The sequence below is a fragment of the Leucoraja erinacea genome, chromosome 8 (assembly GCF_028641065.1).
Source record: "Leucoraja erinacea ecotype New England chromosome 8, Leri_hhj_1, whole genome shotgun sequence".
Classification (NCBI taxonomy): Eukaryota; Metazoa; Chordata; class Chondrichthyes; order Rajiformes; family Rajidae; genus Leucoraja; species Leucoraja erinaceus.
The window spans coordinates 5125525-5138262 of NC_073384.1; the positions used below are offsets into that span (position 1 = coordinate 5125525).

General features: G+C 46.0%; 1 protein-coding gene across 7 annotated transcripts in view; it reads left to right on the plus strand.

The window, feature by feature from the left end:
* The window catches only part of tasp1 (taspase, threonine aspartase, 1), a 95615-nt gene that overhangs the window by 50774 nt on the left and 32103 nt on the right, over window positions 1–12738 (plus strand). For 5 of the 7 annotated variants that reach the window (XR_008723814.1, XM_055638909.1, XM_055638910.1 and 2 more), the window contains exon 9: window positions 7050–7160. The exons of the other annotated variants lie outside the window; for them this stretch is intronic. Coding sequence is in view for 4 of the 5 variants with exons in the window: in XM_055638909.1 (XP_055494884.1) it covers window positions 7050–7160 (111 nt within the window). In the remaining variant the exon portion in view is untranslated. The remainder of the gene's footprint in view (window positions 1–7049; window positions 7161–12738) is intronic. 7 annotated transcript variants of the gene reach the window in all.

The following is a 12738-nucleotide window of genomic DNA, read 5'->3' on the forward strand; positions in this document are numbered from 1 at the left end:
GATGCTGCCGGTCCCCCTGACTTACTCCAGCTTTCTGTGTGTATCCCAGCTACATGAGTCGGTTTAAGTTGAATTGCAAAGACATCGTTGATGGAACTGGTGATCTTTATCTCTGTAAATATACAGTGCGTGGCCTTGGTTGATGCAAATGTTTGTAGAGGTGCCAAACCCTTGCATGAGAATAACAGTGATTACAATCAGATTTGGACGTGTTGAGAAGGAGTCCATGGGCTTGAGGAGACCCTTTGGTGTTATCTGTGTGTGAAGAAAGAACTGCAGACGCTGGTTGGTTAATATGTAGCATTGTGGTTCAGACCAAATACATTTTGCTGCTTGCATAATGTATTCACGATGGCTCGTGATTTGTACGGTTTAGGTCTGACAACAGCAGATAGTGTATTAGCAAACATAAAACAAAGTGAAATCAAACATTGTCAGCATTACGGCCATGCCATATCCAGAATGGTGCAGCATTTAAGTTCATCAGTGATAGGAGGAGAAGTAGGCCATTTGGCCCATCAAGACTCGATGACTCAAAGCCTACTCCGCCATTCAATCATGGCTGATCTATCTCTCCCTCCTAACCCCATTCTCCTGCCTTCTCCCCTGACACCCCTACTAATCAAGAATCTTATCTATCTCCACCTTAAAAAATATCCATTGACGGCCTCCACAACCTTCCATGGTAATGAATTCCACAGATTCACCACCCACTGACTGAAGAAATTCCTCCTCATCTCCTTCCTAAAAGAACGTCTTTTTAGTCTGAGGCTATGAACTCTGGTCCTAGACTCTCCCACTAGTGGAAATGCCCTCCACTCTATCCATGTCTTTCACCATAAGGAGCCTGTTGATCCTGTTGTCCACATTTGCTCTCCAACCAATTCAATGAATCCCACCCTCCTGGCCTTTACCCATGGATCCACAATGTTCTACATGAAGTAAATAGCTAAATTAATTTTTTTTTTAAAGTCCGAATGAATTTGCTTCCACCATCCTTTGATCATAACAATACTGGTGGGAAAAATAGAACAATTCCCCAACTTGCCAATTTATATTCTCAATCTTGCTAATGTGGGGAAATCAGGAACCAGATACAGGTGTAAGGTGAGGAGATAAATATTTAATAGGAACCTGAGGAGTAACCTTTTCACACAAAGGGTGGTAGGTGTATAGAATGAGCTGCCAGTTGTAGGTACTATCGCAATGTTTAAAATACATTTGGACAGGCACATGGATAGGATAGGTTTAGAGGGATTTGGGCCAAATGCAGGCAGGTGGGATTAATGTAGATGGGGCAAGTTGGGCCAAAGGGCCTGTTTCTATGCTGTATGAGTCTGGGCTTTTCAAGTTCTTTCCTTAGTTACTAGCCTGCAGAATAGCTTAAGGCATTATTTGACCATAGATAGACACAAAAAGCTGGTGTAGATAGACACAAAAACCTGGAGCAACTCAGAGGGTCAGACAGCATCTCTGGAGAAAAGGAATAGGTGACGTTTCGGGTCAATAGGCAATGGGTGCAGGAGTAGGCCTTCGAGCCAGCACCGCCATTCACTGTGATCATGGCTGTACATCCACAATCAGTACCCCATTCCTGCCTTTTCCCCTTATCCCTTGACTCTGTTATCTTTAAGAGCTCTATCCAACTCTCTTGAAAGCATACAGAGAATTGGCCTCCACTGCCTTCTGAGGCAGAGAATTCCAGATTCACAACCCTCTGTGTGGAAAAAGTACTTCCTCATATCCGTTCTAAATGGCTTACCCCTTATTCTTAAACTGTGGCCCCTGATTCCCCCAACATCGGGAACATGTTTCCTGCGTCTAGAGTGTCCAAACCCTTAATAAACTTATATGTTTCAACAAGATTACCTCTCATCCTTCTAAACTCCAGACTATACAAGCCCAGCCGCTCCATTCTATCAACATATGACAGTCCCGCCATCCCGGGAATTAACCTCATGAACCTACGCTGCACTCCCTCAATAGCAAGAATGTCCTTCCTCAAATTTGGAGACCAAAACTGCACACAATACTCCAGATGTGGTCTCACTAGGGCCCTGTACAACTGCAGATGGACCTCTTTGCTCCTATACTCAACTCCTCTTGTTATGAAGGCCAACATGCCATTCGCCTGCTGTACCTGCATGTTTACTTTCGAGACCAGAGATGCTGTCTGACCCGCTGAGTGAAGGGCCTGTCCCACCACACACACACACACACAAACACATCGGAAGGGCGAGGGCCAGGGAAAGCGGGGGAGTGCTGTCTGAAATTCACACCCGCGATGAACAGGAAGGTAAAAGACGGTTGCACAGTGTACGGGTAAGCCCTTTCAAGAGCACGGAGGTGGGGAGGGGAGAGGAGAGAAGGGGAGAGAAGAAAGAAGAAGGGGGGGTGAAGGAGTGGAGACACTTTTAAGAAGCCAGACAACGTTTAATAAAGTTTAGCGGGCATTTTACCCACCGGTCAGTTTTCCTTGGTCCTGAAAACACCAATGAGCCAATCAAAATGCCTGGTCAGTGAAGGAGATTGCCTACGGCTGCCCTCGACTGCCTGTAACTAAATAGCGACCCCACTCCACTGCACTACGAGTTTAAAAGAACCATGCCGACTAAATTTTACTTGCGGAAAGGTTTTCAACATGCTGAAAAATTTTCCTCGACCAAACTGAGGCCGCGAGTATGCGGGAACTTTCCTCGAGCATGAAGGAGAGTTCAAGTGACCTCCTAAGAGCACATGTTGACCATGCTGCGAGTTTGAGTCGAGCGCAAACTATCCTAAACTCGCAAATTAGGTCGCCGCAGTGGGACAGGCCCTGTACTCCAGCTTTTTGTGTCTATGTTCGGTTTAAACCAGCACCTACATCAGTTCCTTCATCAGCATCGTTTGAGCATGTGTCGCATCTTCCCCCTTGCTTTATCTATTGTACTGCCATTAGTGCATTTTTAGCCATTTTACTTAAAGTACCAGGCAACTGATTGTAAAATTGAGTGAGCGCTGGTGGGTTTAGAGATCACATACGGGCATTGTTAGAGGATTAGTTCAAGAACAGAGAAGAGAATATGAATATTTAAGTTATTTTCAGATTGACAGTTGTTATTGGGCGCCACAAAGACCAGGTCTTGATCTTTAAGCTGTTCATAAACTTATTTAGAAACTATTATTAACTTGGAAAAAGGGACTGAGTGCACGCCATACAAATTCATAGGTAATACAGTAACGGCGAGAGGTGAAGGAGGAAGTTAGTATAATTAGCTTGCAAAGGAATACAAGCCGGAAAGAGCGTAGATGGGATTTACGAGGGTTTGGCTAGGACTCGAAGCCTGAGCTACAGTGAGAGGTTGGGTTGGGCAGGCTGGGACATTATTCCTTGGAGGGCCGGAGGCTGAGGGGTGGTTTTATAAAGTTGCACAAAATCATGAGGGGAATAGACAGGGTGAATGCATAGAGCTTTTTACCCACAGGGGAAATGAGGGGAAATAAGTTCATAAGTGACAGGAGCTGAATTAGGCCATTCGGCCCATCACGTCCACTCCGCAAGTCAACCATGGCTGATCTATCTCCCCCTCCTAACCCTATTCTCCAGCCTTCTCCCCGTTACCCCTGACACCCGCGCTAATCGAAATCAAGAACCAGAGGACATAGGTTTAAAGTAAGAGGGGAAAGATTTCACTTGAGTTGCAACTTTTTCACTCAGAGGGCAAGGTGTATGGATCAAGCTGTCTGGGGAGGTAGTTGAGGCAGGTATGATAGAGCATTTAAAAGACACGTGGGCGGGCATGGTTTAGAGCAGGACTTCACAACCTTTTTTGTCCCGTGTACCCCTGGCAACTTTGATACCATTAACAATGTTATTTCACTTATAAATGAGGATATATAACTTATACATAGAAATCAAATGATGAACAGATACCAGTATACCAGAACCGAACACAGTAAGTCAATGAGAAAAAATATGTACAAATCCAGAATCAACAAATTTATCCCCTAGGTAGGCGAATGTTTACCCCATGGGGGTAAGTTTACCCCAGGTTTGGGAACCCTTGGTTTAGAGGGACATGGGCCAAATATGGACAAATGGAATCAATCTGAGTAGCGTCGATGGCCATCGTGGTTGGTATAGACAAGTTGGGCCAAACGGCCCGTTTCCATCCTGTATGACTTTGTGACAATTAGTGGGCTAAGTAAGTAAGTGGACAAGTTCACGAGTCCACGCCGACCATCGACCACCCGTTTACACTCGTTCTAGGTTATCCCACTTTCCCATGCACTATCTCCACATGTCTTTGGGATGTGAGAGGAAACCAGAACGCCCGGAGCATGCAATCTCCACACAGACAGGACCCGAGATCATGATCAAACCTGCGTCTCTGACACTGTGAGACAGCAGCTCTGCCAGCTATATCACTGTGCCACCCCTAGCAAATCTTTCTGTCGACATTTAGTGCACCTAACCTCTACCGCGCTGTGTTTAGTAGTGCGGTTCCCATTAAAGGTATTTTGTATCAAAAAGCTCTTGAAAGGTAGCCAAGGCTGTGCATTAACAACATGGTTGCTGCCTCACAGCCCCGGAGACCCGGGTTCGATCCCGACCACGGGTGCTGTCTGTACGGAGTCTGTACGTTCTCCGTGTGGGTTTTCTCTGAGATCTTCGCTTTCCTCCCACACTCCAAAGACGTACGGGTTTGTAGGTTAACAGAACAACAGACAGCCAACCATGTCATCTCTGGGTGCCCGCTCTACCACCCACCAAATGGAGCTGTGTCAGGGCCTGGCAGACATTGACGCCAACAGAGACAACAACCTGGCTGCTCAACACCCACCCGGCTTGAGATCTAACTATTCCTTTGGTTTATTTATGTTTCATTCGCAAGAAGAAGAAGATTAAATGACTTGGTATAAATGTAAATTGTCCCTAGTGTGTGTAGGATTGTATTAATGTGCGGGGATCGCTGGCCGGTGTGGACTCGGTGGGCAAAGGGTTTGTTTCCACGCTGTATCTCTGAACTAAATTAAAACTAAAATGTCACAGGCTGCAAAGTCTTTATCATATGGTGGACAGAACAGAAACAAACTTTTTTTTTTTTTTTTGTCTCTTTAACGGGAGGTTCTTTCAAGTTTGGAAATTGAAAACGTGTGTATCTTAATGCAGTAAATGGATGTGTGTTCTTGCACATGCACCTGTTTCTAATTTGCAAACATGAAAGATGTCTGCATCAAAAGACCTTTTGAAAAAAAAATCCCAATTCTTCCGTGATACCCAATGAACACGAAGCACACAAGTGGTGGTGATTGTTTGAGTTATGGTTACCAAACTATTATTGTTAATTTCAACAAATAAATTTGTGTGTGTGTGTGTCACTCCGAGGCATCTTATTAGCCTTTGGTTGAGATTCCCGTCCAATCATCGTTACTCAGATTGATTTTCCTTTGAAGAATAATTCCATTGTGGTTTGAATAGAGTTCTGACAGAATTGCGAAAGGGAAAACATGGTGAAGGCTTTAACGTTGATTTTTGCTTCAAATAAACATAGTTTCAAACACAACACGCTGGCTAATGTTAAGTAACATGGGAAGGTTTAGATTAGTTTAGTTTAGAGATACAGCGCGGAAACAGGCCATTCGGCCCACCGGCCCCGCCGACCATCGATCCCCGCACACTTCCTCTTCTTCTTTCGTGTGGCGTGCACAGCCTAAAGTTGTTGGTCAACTTGTTCTATTTGATCTTCCTTTTAGAAGCATAGAAACATAGAAATTAGGTGCAGGAGTAGGCCATTTGGCCCATCGAGCCTGCACCGCCATTCAATATGATCATGGCTGATCACCCAACTCAGTATCCTGTACCTGCCTTCTCTCCATACCCTCTGATCCCCTTAGCCACAAGGGCCACATCTAACTCCCTCTTAAATATAGCCAATGAACTGGCCTCGACTACGCTCTGCGGCAGAGAGTTCCACAGATTCACCACTCTCTGTGTGAAAAAAGTTCTTCTCATCTCGGTTTTAAAGGATTTCCCCCTTATCCTTAAGCTGTGACCCCTTGTCCTGGACTTCCCCAACATCGGGAACAATCTTCCTGCATCTAGCCTGTCCAACCCCTTAAGAATTTTGTAAGTTTCTATAAGATCCCCTCTCAATCTCCTAAATTCTAGAGAGTATAAACCAAGTCTATCCAGTCTTTCTTCATAAGACAGTCCCGACATCCCAGGAATCAGTCTGGTGAACCTTCTCTGCACTCCCTCTATGGCAATAATGTCCTTCCTCAGATTTGGAGACCAAAACTGTACGCAATACAGTTTTATGCATGTCGAGTTGATTTCATTAGTTGAAACAGGGCAGACCACGTGAAGGTTGCAATCTTCAGCCCCCCCCCCGCACACTAAGACTATCCTACACCCACTAGGGACAATTTTACAATTCATCGGCGGTCACTTGAAACGAGCGTGACTGTCCTCTTTGGTGGGGGACGCCTGTGCGTGACTTTGGTTAACGTGGGGAGACTGGCGCACAGACAGCCACCCCACGGTCCTTGACAGATGTTACATTTACACCAAGTCAATTAACCTACAAGCCTGTACGTCTGGAGTGTGGGAGGAAACCGTAGATCCTGAAGAAAACCCACGCTGGTCACGGGAGAGAACGTACAAACTCCGTACAGACAGTGCCCTCTGCCTCAGAGGGCGGTGGAGGCAGGTTCTCTGGACGCTTTCAAGAGAGAGCTAGATAGGGCTCTTAAAAATAACGGAGTCAGGGGATATGGGGAGAAGGCAGGAACGGGGTACTGATTGGGGATGATCAGCCATGATCACATTGAATGGCGGTGCTGGCTCGAAAGGACTACTCCTGCACCTATTATCTATTGTTTATTGTCACCCATAGACAGGATCGAACCAGTGTCACTGGCGCTGTAAGGCAGCAACTCTACCGCCGTGCTGCCCTGAAGAGGTTGTTACCCTTTTTCCATCTGTTTTACTCTGTTTATATTTAAGTGATCATCTTTCCAAATCTGATTTCTTAATCTGCTATGTCTTAAACTGTTTCCCAATTTAGGCTGTGGTGAACATCTAGTGCGGACCATGTTGGCCAGGGAATGTTCAGTGGCCCTTCAGTCCGAAGATGCCCACCAAGCCCTGTTGGAGACTATGCAAAAGAAATTTGTTCGTAAGCTCCATTCACTTCTTCCTTCTAATGCAATAGAGTTTAGCATATTGTCACGTGTACCGAGGTACAGTGAAAAGCTTTTGTTTCGTGTGGAAAGTTGGCAGAAAGGCAATACATGATCACAATCGAGCCATTTACAGTGAACAGATACATGATAAGGGAATAACGTTTCGTGCAAGGCAAAGTCCGATCAAAGATAGTCCGAGGGTCACCAGTGAGGCAGATAGTAGTTCAGCACTGCTCTACTATCAGGTTTGGACACCCTAGAGGCAGGAAACATGTTCCCAATGTTGGGGGAGTCCAGAACCAGGGGCCAGTTTAAGAATAAGGAGTAAGCCATTTAGAATGGAGATGAGGAAACACTTTTTCTCACAGAGAGTGGTGAGTCTGTGGAATTCTCTGCCTCAGAGGGCGGTGGAGGCCAGTTCTCTGGATGCTTTCAAGAGAGAGCTGGATAGGGCTCTTCAAGATAGCGGAGTCAGGGGATATGGGGAGAAGGCAGGAACGGGGTACTGATTGGGGATGATCAGCCATGATCACATTGAATGGCGGTGCTGGCTCGAAGGGCTGAATGGCCTACTCCTGCACCTATTGTCCATTGTCTATTGTCTCTCTGGTTGTGGTAGGATGATTCAGTTGCCTGATAACAGCCGGGAAGAAACTGTTGCTGAATCTGAAGGTGTGCGTTTTCACAATTCTATGCCTTTTGCCCGATGGGAGAGGGGAGAAGAGGGAATGGCCAGGGTGCGACTCGTCCCTGATTATGCTGCTGGCCTTGCCGAGGCAGCGCGAGGTCTCTTTTAATCTTCATACCTGCTCAAGCATAGCTTTCTATTTTCTCCTTTTACCACCAAAGTATTCAACTTTTTGAGGAGGAATTTCTTTAGTCAGAGGGTGGTGAATTCATTGCCACAGAAGGCTGTGGAGGCCAAGCCCATGGGTATTTTTGTACGGTGGAGATATCTCTTACAACTTATGAACTTTTTATAAGCAAGGACAAAACGGGATTGACGGAATGGGGATACAAAGTACTGGAGTAACGCTGCGGGTGGAGCTGCATCTCCAGCCTACTGTGAAGAACTAAGGATGGGTTAAAACTTTGGAGCAATTGTGTTTGGAGAAGTGTGATGGTTAAATTTAAATAGCTGCTTGATTGAACTAACATTTGCAGTAAAATTTAACACGAGACATGCTTTAGAAACTCTGGAATTCTCTGCCTCAGAGGGCGGTGGAGGCCGGTTCTCTGGATGCTTTCAAGTGAGAGCTAGATAGGGCTCTTAAAGATAGCGGCGTCAGGGGATATGGGGAGAAGGTAGGAACGGGGTACTGATTGTGGATGATCAGCCATGATGACATTGAATGGCGGTGCTGGCTCGAAGGGCTGAATGGCACATTGTCTATTGTCTATTGAAACATGTAGCTGAAGATATATGTAATTGTGGCTTCAGTCACAGTGACATTGAGGCAAGAACGAGGATGTTGGCAATCTTTTTTTTTAATGAGGATGTTACCATGACTTGAGGGCCCGAAGCAGGAAAGACCAGGCAAGATAGGACTTTATTGGACGCAAGAGGATGAGGGTTCATCATCACCAGCGGTCACTCGAAACGAGTATTACCGTCCTCTTTTGGGAGGACGCCTGTGCGTGACTTTGTTTAACGTGGGGAGACTGGTGCACAGACAACCACCCTATGATCTGGGTCAGGATCCAGTGGCATGGAGTCCAAGACGACCGGAGACCATTTTCTGCCGCAGCCTTCATCCGCCTTCCCAGCCGTTGTGACGTTAGCTCCACTAAGGTCAGCCATCGTCCTCCGCCTGTTCCACCGTTGATGTCTTGGTTGGACCACTCTTTGTCAGAGACCTCCCCTCGACCTTACCGCCAAGGGTGGCCCTACCAGGAGCACAGCTCCAGACGGCATCGCTCTCAGGATCTCAGGTCCACACGAGCTTCTCCACCACGACAAGGTGACAATCCACGGAGAAGAGGATGACGGTTAGATGCACAGAGTCTTTTACCCAGAGTAAGGGAACCAAGAGCCAAAGGACATTCATTGATTTAAGGTGAGAGAGGAAAATGTTGATAGGACCCATGGCAGCTCGTTCCATATACCCACCACCATCAATGTGAAAATGTTGCCCCTCAGGTTCCTATCACATCTTTCCCCTCTCACCTAAAACCTGTGCTTCCCACCCCCCTGGTTCTTGATGTTGAAATAAATTCTTGCAGATCCTTGATGTCCTGAGGAGACCTATTGATAGCACGGATAGGGGAGTAGAAAGAGATTTGTAACTATTCACAACTCCGCCTGCCTCAGCTCAACTGCTTCGAGAGCCTTAATTGGTGCCTTAAAGCTCTTTCAACTCACTCTGTGCCACCCTGCTATTTAATTGAAGATGCAAAAAAAACTGAACATTCTGGCGAGCTAAAATAAATGCAGAACACGCTGGAGATACTCTGCAGATGGTGCAACATCTGTGCAAAGGGAGATCATTAATCTCTGTTGAGTTATTAACTCTGTACCTCTTTTGCAGAAGTGCTGTATCTCCAGCATTTTCCAGATTTAATGTCTCATTCCACTCCATGTAAACACGAGGACAGGCAAGGTCTACTGCTTGAGACCTAATTCAGATTCAGATTCAGATTCAATTTTAATTGTCATTGTCAGTGTACAGTACAGAGACAACGAAATGCATTTAGCATCTCCCTGGAAGAGCGACATAGCAAATGATTTGAATAAATAATAATAATGTTAGGGGGGGGGGGGGGGGGGGGGGTGTTGGCAGTCACCGAGGTACGTTGTTGAGTAGAGTGACAGCCGCCTGGAAGAAGCTGTTCCTCGACCTGCTGGTCCGGCAACGGAGAGACCTGTAGCGCCTCCCGGATGGTAGGAGGGTAAACAGTCCATGGTTGGGGTGAGAGCAGTCCTTGGCGATGCTGAGCGCCCTCCGCAGACAGTGCTTGCTTTGGACAGACTCAATGGAGGGGAGAGAGGAACCGGATCAACAACTACTGTTCTCCTCTATTTGCTTGCCTTCGCTGGATCCCAGTTAAAGTCGCTCAATTCTAAGCCTTTTTTTTTTAAATGCCTTGCTATTCTATTATCTTCAGCCCTTGGACCCTCTGTGTTCCTCCAGTTCTGGCCTCTTGACACTGTACTCTCAATTTCCCCAAATGACCTCCTTAAACTTTTGTGTCTCTCCCTCCATTTCCACCTTTTAGATGCTCCTTAAAACCGTAGAAAGTTTTAGTCTGAAGAAGGGTCACCCATTCGTTCTATCCAGAGATGTTGCCTGTCACGCTGAGTTACGCTAGCATTTTGTGTCTATCTTCGGTGAAAACCAGCATCCGCAGGTTTTCTTTCCTGCTCCTTATCTTGTTCCTTCCCTCTTTTCCTTCTTTTTCATAATCTGACACCATTGAGATAATATTATCTAAATGGCGTCAAGTTGGGAAAAGGGGAAGTACAACAGGATCTGGGGGTCCTTGTTCATCAGTCACTGAAAGTAAGCATGCAGGTACAGCAGGCAGTGTAGTAAGCGAATGGCATGTTGGCCTTCATAACAAGTGGAGTTGAGTATAGGAGCAAAGAGATCCTCCTGCAGTTGTACAGAGCCCTAATGAGACCACACCTGGAGTATTGTGTGCAGTTTTGGTCTCCAAACTTGAGGAAGGACATTCTTGCTATTGAGGGAGTGCAGCGTAGGTTCACGAGGTTAATTCCCGGGATGTCGGGACTGTCATATGTTGATAGATTCGAGCGGCTGGGCTTGTACACTCTGGAATTTAGAAGGATGAGAGGATATCTTATTGAAACATATAAGCTTAGTAAGGGTTTGGACACACTAGAGGCAGGAAACATGCTCCGAGATGTTGGGGGAGTCCAGAACCAGGGGCCACAGTTTAAGAATAAGGAGTAAGCCATTTAGAACAGAGATGAGGAAACACTTTTTCACACAGAGAGTTGTGAGTCTGTGGAATTCTCTACCACAGAGGGCGGTGGAGGCCGATTCTCTGGATGCTTTCAAGGGAGAGTTAGATAGAGCTTTTTGGGATTGTGGAGTCAGGGGATATGGGGAGAAGGCAGGAACGGGGTACAGATTGTGGATGATCAGCCATGATTACATTGAATGGTGGTGCTGGCTCGAAGGGCTGAATGGCCTACTCCTGCACCTATTGTCTATTGTCTATAATCTGCCACCTTGTTCTTGCCGCCAAAGTGAATAACCTCACATTTATCTACATTATATGGTTATAATGAACCTAAACCTACAACCTGGCGTCACTGTGCCATGGAAGTGTCTGCATTTTTACACTTAATGTCACCTTAAGACGACTTTTAGGTGGCAATGGGAAGATATCCAGGCCCCTCAAGGTCACTTTAGGATAAAGCATTGAAGGGATTGAAGAAACGATCCCTTAAACCCACCACATCACACTGACTATTGTACCCATCAACAATGATCCCATTAACCCACATTAGAGTACCTGCCTCCACTACCTCCCCAGATAGTGCATTCCAAATACGCACCACGCTAAAAAATATCCCATTCAAATCTCCTCTGAACCCGCAACGTATCTCAAACTGATGCCCTTTTGTTTGAATATTGATTTATCTAACTTCAAGTAGCCCCTGCATTCCCTCTCTCAATCCCTCCCTCACCCATGTCGCACCAGGTTCTTGTTCTCACCTAGCAAACCACTAACAAGGGCCCGTTACCTTTATCATCATTATATTTTTGCATATCTTTCATTCATTTGTTCTGTATCTCACTACTTCACCGTCTACACCTCTTGTTTCCCTTTCCACTGAAAAAGGGTCCCGGCCTGAAACGTTACCCATTCCTTCCCTCCAGAGATGCCGTCAGTCCCACTGAGTTACTCCAGCAACTTATCTCTACCCTTTTGTCTTAGATAGCCCTCCCACAGGAAAAAAAATAAGAATAAGGGGTAGGCCATTTAGAACAGAGACGGGGAAACATTTTTTCTCAGAGAGTGGTGTCTGTGGAATTCTCTGCCTCAGAGGGCGGTGGAGGCAGGTTCTCTGGATACTTTCAAGAGAGAGCTATATAGGGCTCTTAAAGATAGCGGAGTCAGGGGATATGGGGGGAAGGCAGGAACGAGGTACTGATTGGGCATGATCATAGCAAAAAGGATTTGAGTATAGGAGCAGGGAGGTTCTACTGCAGTTGTACAGGGTCTTGGTGAGACCACACCTGGAGTATTGCGTACAGTTTTGGTCTCCAAATCTGAGGAAGGACATTATTGCCATAGAGGGAGTGCAGAGAAGGTTCACCAGACTGATTTCTGGGATGTCAGGACTGTCTTATGAAGAAAGACTGGATAGACTTGGTTTATACTCTAGAATTTAGGAGATTGAGAGGGGATCTTATAGAAACTTTCAAAATTCTTAAGGGGTTGGACAGGCTAGATGCAGGAAGATTGTTCCCGATGTTGGGGAAGTCCAGGACAAGGGGTCACAGTTTAAGGATAAGGGGGAAATCCTTTAAAACCGAGATGAGAAGAACTTTTTTCGCACAGAGAGTGGTGAATCTCTGGAACTCTCTGCCACAGAGG